Source organism: Jatropha curcas, chromosome 4 (genome assembly GCF_041381405.1).
Source record: "Jatropha curcas cultivar XTBG-Jc1 chromosome 4, XTBG_Jcur_1.0, whole genome shotgun sequence".
Taxonomy (NCBI): Eukaryota; Viridiplantae; Streptophyta; class Magnoliopsida; order Malpighiales; family Euphorbiaceae; genus Jatropha; species Jatropha curcas.
Genome location: NC_143154.1, coordinates 30,116,881 through 30,128,505, shown reverse-complemented (window position 1 = coordinate 30,128,505; position 11,625 = coordinate 30,116,881). Strand labels below are relative to the sequence as shown.

The following is an 11,625-nucleotide window of genomic DNA, read 5'->3' as shown; positions in this document are numbered from 1 at the left end:
AAAAGGCAGTTTAGCCGTTCCAATTTCCTTTAATCATCTTGAATTAACAATTAACAGAAATCAAAGCAAAATTCAAAATTTAACATTTTCTTCATATATGTATTCAGAAACTTTATTCCTTTTGACGGGCATCAAAACTGTTCATCCCATAAAGAAATTTTACACAATGCCTTTATTACTTCTGCAGGGAAATCATACCTACTGTTCAATCATTTTGAACATGTGAAAGTAAAGGTTGTTTTGAAAAGAATGCTGTCAAATTGGTAAAGATTACATCCTGTAATGCTTCCATGGATTCTGGGGTCATGGCAGCAACGTGCGGCGACAACACTACATTTTCCAGCTCAAATAAACATTCCGGCACATAAGGTTCATTGTCAAATACATCAAGACCTGCACCACCAAGCTCCCCTCGCATCAAGAAACGAACCAATTGCTTCTCATCCACAAGAGCTCCACGACCAACATTGATGATCACTCCATCCTTTCCCAATGCTGCCATAACATCCTTATTGACTATGTGGTGTGTTTCTCTAGTCAGTGAACAACAAACAATGAGAATGTCACTATTAGCTGCGAGATCATATACATTTTCGTAAAAAGTGAATGGAAATTGTGGTTTCTCCTTCCTTGAAGTGTAGGCAATTCTGCAACCGAAAGGAACAAGTCTTTTTGCAATTTCCGAACCAATACTTCCCAGCCCCAAAATCCCAACTCTTCTACATCCAAGCTGAAATAACAATTTGTCAACTTTATAAGAATCACTTAAAAAGAATGCTTTTTTTGTAAAAAGCATTAGGGCTGTCAAAAATATACACAGACAAACATGTTAATCTGATTGCAGGTTGTGTGAATTTCATTTCCAAGTTCGAAATAGAGCACCCTCTAATCCGCTTAGATTGTATCAGGTTTATCATTAAACTATGTCATCGCACCCTAATCAAGAACCTGCCACAACAGAGCTTCAAGAAATATACTAAAAATCCTTTCTGTCTATAATTATTATGGTTGAAACAAAAATTTTAATATCCATTATCCTTAAACAATCACAATTTGATTCTTCTGAAAGCATATAAATAAATTACCTTGAAACCAAGGGGATAATCTCCTTCAATAGGCCATAAACCGGCCCGAATGTACCGATCACTGGCGGATATGCTCCTCAAAACATCGATCAACAGTCCCACAGCATAATCAGCGACATCTTCGGAAAAGGCTGTACCGGCATTGGTGACTGCGATTCCTCTGCGGCTACACTCAGCCAGGTCAATGTGATCAAAACCGGCGCTGGTGCCAAGGACGATCTGAAGGGAAGGTAGAAGAGCGAGAGTGTCGGAGGTAACAGGGCTGGGACCAACGCTGATTAGAGCGAGTACGTTGGCGAAGTAGTCGGCTGGAGGCAAGTCAATTAGCGGGTCCAATAGATCGAAGTGAGTGCGCAAGCGACAACTGAATTCTAAATTGAAGGACGGAAGGCGGTGGATGAGAACTTTGGGCCGCTCTGGAATGGTGTTATCTTCCTGATAATCTTGGGTGGCCATTTTTGTGTGCGACTTGTTAATCTATCTTGGTTTTTTCTGTGGAATGATCACACTCTTCTATTCTAGAAAAAATGTGGAATGATCGAAGTGACCCACTAACTTCTTTTTTTTTTTTTTTTTTTTTTTTTGGCCGTTGTCTTTTATAAATCCAGCTTCAGTTTATAACATGTTATTAGATTTTGCTGAATTAATTTATACTAACTTTTGCTTATGAAATCCTTCGACTTTGATTTATCGATATCAAACCCTTTAATTTTTACTAAGTCCGAAATTAATCGAGAGTAAATTATAAATTTAAATCGTAAGAAATAGATTAAATATAATAACATGATATTTAGAAATAAAGAATTAATCATAAAGACTTAATTTTAACACAAATAAAAGTGTGAGAATTTAATAAAACTTGATAAAATCATGGACTTAATAAACTTTAATTTTAATAATATGATTTAAAACTTATTTTTATGAGAATGTTAGTGTTATGTTTATTAATAAACTGTCAATTTTTAAGAAAATTAAAAACCATTTGTATTGTCTTCAAAATAATAATATTCATTTGAATTTATAAACTAAAATTTTAATTTAACTAACAATGTAATTAATTATTAGACATTTAAATCAATTTATACTTTTAAATGTTTTTAGAATTATATCTAATTTTAGATATTTAACGTTTTACAAGTTCTTTAGAAAATTTTATTGCTACTTGTACTTTTTTTTTTCTCTTATGTCATGCCCTAGCTAGTTTCTTTTTATTTTTGTTATTACTAAACACATCATTGATGAGTTGGCAATATTTAATCCGAATGGAGGTAACTCGATGGCAAAGAGCACTTGTGAGGTTGACTATTATAGTTTAGATTATGGATTCAATCTTCTGCAACGTAAACTCTATCCAAATGTGAACCGTTTACTTTGTGCAAGTATAAAAATAAAAAAAAGAGTTGGCAATATTTGTCCAATTTACTTTTAATCAAAAGGACAAATAATATATAATCCTTTAGTTCCATTAAATTTTTATTACTTTTAATTTTTTTTTATTAGATGATACTTTTAGAAAATTAAAATAATATTAATTATTTAATTTTAATTTTACTTTTGTTTAGATATTTGCACTAATCTTTATCTCAATTAAATAAATATTTATTAAAGGATAATTTAGCCTTTTAAATACCATTAGTATTTATTGTGACGTGCATTGTATATTGTTAATATTTGGTATTATTCATTGTTTAGATTAATTAATTTATTCTTTCATAGTACGTATTAAGTTTGATTATAATTTTTCTCTTATATTCTCCACATATTTATATAATGTTAAGATATGATTTGATGTATAACAACTTTAAATTAAAATTTATCTCTATTTAAATAATATTCATATTATAAATGAATAGTATTTTTCTCAAACTAATTTTAATATGATAGGGCAACATTAAAAATTAAGTATATTTAATAAAATAATTATAGACGATAAAATAAAAAAATATTATAATTATAAGCTTAGATTTTAATTTTTCTTCAAAATGATAAGGTTAGACTTAAAGCATCAATTTCTTTACAAAAAAAAAAAAAAAAACATAAAAGCATTTGCTTAGAAACAATCAATTATTGATGAATTGTATTTTAGTGTTTCATTCATTTTTACACAATTGAAAGAGGAATAACAGAATATTAAACACACATACACTTTATTAAATAATTTTAATATATTGTTACTCATTTACAATTTTAAATTATATAAATTAAATAAATATTGGATAAGTTAACATAAATAAATTAAATAGAATAGATTAGATGAACTAATAAATATTTATTAAAATTATTAGATGAATTAATAAATTAATTATGTTCTGAAATAATTGTTGAAATAATATTTTTATATTTTTTTGCATTTTAAAGTTCATGTTAAAATTAAAATAATAATCTGTTTTTTTTTTTAAGATTAATATCGTAAATAATTAATATTTAAAAATTCAATTAGAACAATATATTAAAATAATAATATCAAAATAATATAGTAATATATTTTTTCAATCAATTAATAAAAAATATAATTTATCAATTATTAAAAACTTAAATTATTCAATAAACTCAAACTATTATCAAATTATCTGATGTCTAAGAATATTTTAAAATTTTCAAAATTTCACTAAAATTTGTATAGGTAATTTTATTATTTTCACCTTTATTTCCAGTATAAATAGATAGATATAGATTATTACTGTATTTAATTTAATTGATGGGATTTTCAATTATTATTTATTAATTTGAAGTAGATATAATAATCAGGATTGTGTTTCTTTCAAAAAAAAAAAAAGAAAAAAATCAGGATTGTTGTGTTTCGATTTCACTCTCCTCCATGACCGTGTGAGTTTGTTCCCTTCTTCTTCAATTCGACGGGCAAAAACGCCGTTTTTTCACGGTCGCCAATTAGCATTATCTTGTACGTTTGTCGTTTTGTGAAGTACAAATGGGTTTAGATTACACACGCTCGTAGTGAAACGTGTTTTGCAAGCAGCGCTAATGGTCGATAGATGACCGCGTGTCTATCGGACTAATACATCTGGTTCTTGCATAGTTAGTTGCCTTCGAGCTAACCGACAGATCATTTGACACGTGATTGTATTATGTCCATGAACAAGACAGATGATCGTTCTACGGCTACATGTATCACGCTCCTGCATTAACACAATAGTTCCCCACGTGAAGGAAAATTTTGCCTATCCTTTGCAGAGCAGAGAGAAGTTTCCGTCGTTCTTTTCTTCTGCGTTTTCAAACTTATCATTTCATAAATAACTTTTTCAGTTAAGGTTTCTTTAATAGGTTTTCTTATTTCATAAACTGATTACTTGACTGAATAATTAAAGCAAGATTTTGAATAACATAAACATTGAATAAACTGGAGTACATAGTTAAGGGATTTGAATCTTAGAGTCGCTACCATTGGAATTGTTTTATCTCAATATAAACCTGGTCCGGGTGTGGCGACGTTTGTGCAAGCTAACATTTTTAAAAAAAAAAAAAAGGACATATTTGTAGTACAAATACTGTGATTAATTCACAGGCCAAACTGTGGAGTTCGTTAGCTTCTGTTCCAAGGTAGAAATATCGATGCATTTTTCACCACTCACCTGTACATAAAAATTTGAAATATTAGATGATAGCAGAGAATTTTATGCGGAAAAAAAAAAAAAGTCAAAAACCCTAAAATAGTTGGTACTTCAAAGGGCTGAAGACCAACATATTATACCTGAGATATGATAGTATGAAGCATTCTTTCTTTTACTTTAGTTGAACTGCAGCTAACAATACTAAGCCCTTCTTCAATTAGAACCTGAAGCACTCCTGATAGAGGAAAACTTTTTCTCAAACCAGTATCTATCACAACCTCTACACCAACCAAACACGGTTTAACTGTCAAGGCATCTCTCTCATCACTACTTTCCAAGATATTATCTTTAGAGGTCGTGGAACTCGAATTAGATAATTCTCTTAGCTCATCTTTAAGCGCTTGAATCTTATCCTCCAGATGTCTTATATAATTTATTGCTTCTTGAATGTGATCTGATACTGATCTCTTTCCCTGAAAACCATCAAGAGCTTGTGAGTTTATCAAATGTAATGTACTGTTTCATATTTAGATGCCAAGAAGAAGAAAATAGAGAAGAATTTCAAAACAATATACAATAATTTACCTTCAGATAATCAATAGGAAGGAGGGATCGTAAAGTTCTGTAAAGGGTAGCCATTTCTTGCGTTCGTTGTCTCTTGATGTCTTTATGATCGATTTTGCTCTTCTTATTTTCGAGTTTAGTGTCTTCATTTGTATCTCCAGATGTTTTCCCCATATGCATGTACTGTGCGTTGTTGGTTAGATCAAAAGGTCCTTCAGTCTGTGATAATATTTGTTGTTGTTGGGAAGGAGAGGAACAAAATCTGGTAAGTTCATGAGTACTACAACCTTCTTGAACAAAGGATGAAATATGATCCATCTAGCGCTTCTCTTCCTCTAGCTCACCCACTGTTTATTACTTGGAATTAGTGGAAATTTTTCGATGAGATACGTTTAATATTTAGTATCTTTCGAGAACTTGTGAATGAACTGTATGGAGATGACACATACAATGATATAACGTGCTAAAGTTACTGTGGATTTTGTGGCTGAGAATAAACTCACGATATTCACGTTGGAAAACTGTCTCCTCTGTTAAGGAAGACATAACCCACATGAACCTGGGGCCTGATACTTGGAGAGATACTAGTGAACAATCAACATGTTTTAACCGACGGGATTATGCCAGTTGGTATTGATATGGACAAAAAGTTTTGTTTATAAGCTCAGAATTAAAAGCAGTCGGTACACCTGATTAGATTCTCTTATTTGGACAAGTGATTTGACACTCTCTTTTTTTTATTTTTTTATTTTTTTATTTTTTAGGTGAGGCTGACGGTTGATAATCAAGAAATGATTCCACGTTGTTGCTTAGCTGAGTTACTAAGGTGGTATATGGAGAATGGACCCACTGCCAAATTTAAAGGCAAAACGATGGGATGTTCTTTTGATAATATTGAAAAGACCCAAATGTGAAAAAAAACAAACAAGCATCTAAAAGGGGAAAAAGAAGAAATTTGTGGGATATTAACGTATATTCGCTTTCATTGGACGTGTTTAGAATTAAAGGAAAAATCTTTATTCTTTTTCTTGGGATAATTATATTTAGGCTTTATTTGTTTTTGAAAAATAATTTATTTTTAAAACTTGAAAAATATTTTTTAAATAACTTATTTTCCATTCCTTGATTGCAATATTGAAAATTGGTTAAAAATAATAAAATTTTTAACTCATAAAACCATAATAATAATAATAATAATAATAATAATAATAATAATAATAATAATAATAATAATAATAATTTCGTATTTGAAAAATTTTATTGTTAAATATGAGAATAATACAAAAAATGGTAAATTATGAAAGTCGTTGTGATCGGTGGGTGGTGGCCAACGGTGGTGACCGGTGATGAATAGTGAGTGGTGGTAGTGACTACCGATGATGAATAAATTAAATAAATGTGGATTTAGAAAATTATAATAAATTTATCAAAGTTCAGAAAATGTTTTACGCTCTTGAAAATGAAAACTCATTTTCTTTCAAAATAACTTAATTTGCCTTTAGACAGGAAAATATTTTCCGTTGACTTATTTTTCTAAACATATCAAATAAAGGAAAATTATGAAAAATATTTTCTTGCAAATTATTTTACGAAAATAAACGAAATCTTAGTAAAAATATTATCAACTAATGTTTGTTTCCGCAAAACAATTTGTTGAAAAATATTTTCTATGCAAAATATTTTCCTTGAAAAATATTTTCCAAATAACTTATTTTCCATTGATTGGTTGTAATATTGAGAATTAGTTAAAATATTAAAGTTTTTATCTCATAAGACTATAAAAAAATATTAATAATAATATAAATTTTATAATTTATAAATTTTATTGTTAAATATGAGAATAATGCAAAAAAAATATATATATATATATATATAAGCCGGTGGTTAGTGGTGGTGGTCGATGGTAAATAGTGATCGGTGGTAGTGACTGCGATGATTAATAAACTAAATAAATATGGATCTATAAGGTTTTTCAATATCCGGAAAATATTTTACTCTCTCAAAAATGAAAAGTTATTTTCCTTAAAAAATTATTTAATTTTTCTTTGACCAGTAAAATATTTTGTATAGACTTATTTTCCTAAACACCTCAAACAACGAAAAATTATGAAAAATATATTCCTGCAAATTACTTTACGAAAACAAACGGAGCCTAAGCATTAAAATAGCAATAATCACCACCAACTCAAACATTTCCTGTAAAACCTAAACTAAAATCCAAACTGGGAATGCCATTTAAATTTTTTAAATATAAGTAATAAAAGTTATAAGTTCTCAATATATTAAAAAAAATAAAATTTGTCTCAAGATTTTCATTATATATAATTTAGTTTTCTTTTTAGGATCACAAATAATATCTTTTGAAGATGCTAAGGGATTCATGTATAAGACTGTCAACGAACAAAATTATCGTCCTACTCCAAAAAATTTAACAAACAATATATAGTTTTTTTTTTTTTTTGGTACAAACAATATATTTTTACTAAGTGAAAATCCTAACATTGCACGGATTGCTCTGTCTAATATACATTGTACTTTATTTTGAAAAATTTTTAATTTGTAACTTTATATTAAATAAATAATAAAAATAATTAAAAGTTTTTTAGATAGAATAAACTTAAGTTAAGTATGAAGTTTTTTTGATAAAATGAACTTTGACTTAAGTCTATTCATATTTTCAAGTCTTTAAATTTATAAATGCACATACCTTGCATTTTTTACTTAGAAATTAAAAGACACCATGTCATATTATACAGTTCATATATCTTTTTGAAAGTTAGAAAGTTTGTGTCGCAATTAATCAGCAATAGTATGGTAGTTTCATCAAATCCATAAGTTAAATATAACATCATTCCAAATACATTTACTTCTGTCAAATATATTAGGATTCATAAGAACCCCAATATGGGAGTTCATTGGAATTACGATAATAAAAAAAATTCATTATATTTCATGTATGAATTAAACTCGTCATTTTTTAGGATACACTTACATATCAAAATTTCAAAATTAGATGTGATTAAATTTCAAATATTATAATAATTATTATTAAAAATTGTTTATAAATTTTTCAAAAATACCTTAACATGTATATATAAATAAATATGATTATATTCAAAAATTGTAATCATTCCTACCATGTAGGAATGGGCAGTTCTCAACAACCTTGCTCTCACTAGTAACGTAATAGATATCATTCTGGCATGTCTTCATTCAAGTGACATAGTCCTTAAGCCTCGTTACCTATCACCACTTTCAGTGTAGTGGGATTAAGCAGTTCAACAAGTTTTGTCTTGTTTGTGGAGTTCTTCCAGATGGAGATTCTTAGAAAATGCTTTATAGAATTTGTTATAATCTTCCTTATTCTCAACAATCTCAAAGAAAGCTTAATGCACACTCTTCACTAAGTTATTGCGGATAACTCTCAGAATCTTATTCTGTTGCAACATTTCTATTGAATGTTTGAGGAAGAAGGCACTCAGGAATAAGCTATTCTCAGTCAATATATATGATATAGCTCTAATTAGATTTAAAAAATACAAACATAAATAGAATAAAAAAAATAAATTATTATCACTAAAAAAATTGCATCCATTTCTAAATTGAAAAAAAAACTCCATATGGTATAAAACTGTCAATAGTAAGCTATGGTCAATGATAATATTCCTTAACCCCTACAAAGAAAAATGAAGTTAACTAATCAATTTTCTTCCATTAAAATAGTAGCTAACTTTTTCACTCCGGTTTGTAAAGTTTGTATAAGAAATAGATAAGAAAAAATAAAAACATATACTCTTGTTCTTTTTTACCCTATTGATCATAGTGTTTTACTCTCTCTTAGAATTAAGGACCTTCCTTTCTCGAGTATTAGAGAGATACAGAGGTAAGTTGCAGTTCTAATAAATTTTATATAATTCTTTTCAAGTTACGGATGCAATTATTCTTGAGCACAAGAAATTTGATAAAGATCTAGCTCTAAAGTATCTTATTCCAAATCTTTCCAAGCAATCGAACTATTAAATTTGACAAATTGAAAACACTTGGAATTCCTAATTATAACACATCCAATGGAATATGTAGAGACCAACAACTAAAAGAATATAATAATTGAATGGAGGTCTTGAGTGTGGCTATTCCCTCTCTTAACTTCGGAAGCCAATATTCAATTTATATCATTTTTTAATTACTAGAAAATATTTCTGGGTATCCATAAGCTGTGAAAAAATTTCAAGTGTATTATTGATAGTTCTTGATAGATTATTTTTATACATGTATGTAACAAACTTAAAGATTTGGTTAACTAAGGAACCAAATTCATTGGGAAACTCTCCTTTTAAGTTGTTATTACCTTACTAAATAACAATGAGCTTTGAACAACTTTATATTAGTAGTAGTTCTTCCACTTGTTTATTATGAATTCTTCTAGTTTTCTTTTGTGACTAATTTGTTCTAGAATTTAGCAGGTGAAATTGTTGCTTTATAGATTTAATTTCTTAAAAAATGTCAAATTGTTAAATTATGGTAATATAAACAGTAGAGGTCACACACCATATGATGAGTTCAAAAACCATAGTAACTCCACAAAAATCAAACTACTCCTCTACCATAGTCTAATCATAGATTCCAGATCAGATCCAAAAGCTATGCAAATAGAAAAAAATTATAATAATAAAGTAAAAGAAGAAGCGGTAAAATTGATTGCAAAAAGAAACACAAAGCTATGTATAAGAGAAACACTTGATTTCTTTTAGCATATCTCACTACTTCCATTGTTATATAACGAACTATCATACAACGAACTTTCTCATGTAAACATTTCTATTTGGTGAAAGTCTATGATAGGGAATATTTAAAATGCATTAATTTTCAGATTCTATAATTTTTGAGTTTTTATCTCAAAGTACAAAATAAACTGAGGACAACAATGAAACAAACACAAAAGGAAAAAAAAAAAAAAACAAAAAAGATTTCAATGGCCAAAAGAATCTAATTGAAAAGGTTACCTTTATGGATAGGGTCTCTATTATCCATCATGGTAATACCTGAGCTAGAGAAAAATGAAGAATTTTCAATTAACAAATATAAACCAATACATGTTATGGATAGTAAAGTAGTCTTAAGTATTCGTTTATAGAAGATTAAAGGTATTTTGAGATAAAAAATCAGAAACAAATAAAATAGAAAATGATTTACTATCCAAAAATAAAAGAAATATCACCTGAAAAGCATACAATTATTCATTGGTCAATTCAGTTATTCGAGTAGAAATCACAACAAAGTTGTTCAACTCTTGTAATTTTCGGACAGAAGCAAGGCTCTATTCTTCTTTAATCATCTTCAATGAAAACAAAAATTGCTGGAAAAGTCCCATAATTCAACAACTTCCTTATAGTGCAAGGTCAGTGACTCCCCCTAGCAAGAATCAGGTTTTGTGCTACAAGGAATAGAAAATTCAACTACCGAAAATTAAAATTAATGTTGTGACTATTAAATATTTATCCATACTTATTATGCACTATCATTCCATAGGTCATTTAGAATCAGAATAAAATATGTCCATGTGATATAAGATGGCAAAAGTCTACCTAAAAAACTTTCAGTTTATATTTACAAAACCAACATAAAGTAGCATCTAGTATCCAACATAAAACAAATAAAATCAAAACTAGAATAAAAGTGAATTAATTTGTAAGATACTGTATACCAAGCTCGGCACCAAGGCCTTGCATCCCGGATACAAAGTGTATTAGAGGCAAATAGCCGCCACATGATCTCACGCTCGTAAACAGCAAGCTGATGGCTATGAAGATTGTCATCAATGTGATTTGATGGGCTTATTCAACTAGAAATACTAATTTGTAGATTAAATCTCATTTTATTATTTCTCCAATTATTCACGCCGATAATCACATAAAATTAACAAAAAAAAAAAAAAACCTAGTGTCAGTGAGAGGAGGATCGACAATAAAAAGAAAAAGATAAATCAAGGTCCCATCTGCTTTTTGAAATGGACTTGATGCTCTAGACTCGTTGAAAATAGTAGAGTTGGACAAATTGTTTCTCCAGTTATCCACGCCTTACAATCACATACAATTAAAAAAAAAAAAAACCAAGTGTCAGTGAAAGGAGGATTGACAATAAAAAGGAAAAGATAAATTAAGGTTCCATTTGCTTTTTGAAATGGATTTTATGGGCTAGACTCGTCGAAGATAGCAGAGTTAGACAAATTATTTCTCCAATTATCCACGCCTGATAATCACATACAATTAATAAAAAAAAAACCTAGTGTCAGTGAGAGGAGGATCGGCGATAAAAAGGAAAATATAAATCAAGGTTCCATCTGCTTTTTGAAATGGACCCCATGCGTTAGACTTGTCGAAGATAGCACAGTTGGATAAAAGGATTGG

The 11,625-nt window shown here is 28.9% G+C and overlaps 2 protein-coding genes across 2 annotated transcripts; both read right to left on the bottom strand.

Annotated features, from left to right (window-relative positions):
- Positions 1–71: 71 nt before the first annotated feature.
- LOC105645912 (glyoxylate/hydroxypyruvate reductase HPR3) lies at positions 72–1,655 on the bottom strand. The gene is made up of 2 exons (XM_012231656.4): positions 1,086–1,655; positions 72–730 (listed from the first exon to the last, which is right to left on the bottom strand). The coding sequence occupies exons 1-2, from the start codon at positions 1,539–1,541 to the stop codon at positions 206–208; spliced, it is 981 nt and encodes a 326-aa protein (XP_012087046.1). The 5' UTR covers positions 1,542–1,655; the 3' UTR covers positions 72–205.
- A 2,750-nt stretch (positions 1,656–4,405) lies between these two features.
- Positions 4,406–5,658, bottom strand: LOC105645913 (transcription factor bHLH118). Its single transcript, XM_012231657.4, has 3 exons — positions 5,240–5,658; positions 4,795–5,127; positions 4,406–4,675 (listed from the first exon to the last, which is right to left on the bottom strand). Exons 1-3 carry the CDS (start codon positions 5,534–5,536, stop codon positions 4,598–4,600), a joined length of 708 nt encoding a protein of 235 aa, XP_012087047.1. The 5' UTR covers positions 5,537–5,658; the 3' UTR covers positions 4,406–4,597.
- Between the last annotated feature and the right edge of the window lie 5,967 nt (positions 5,659–11,625).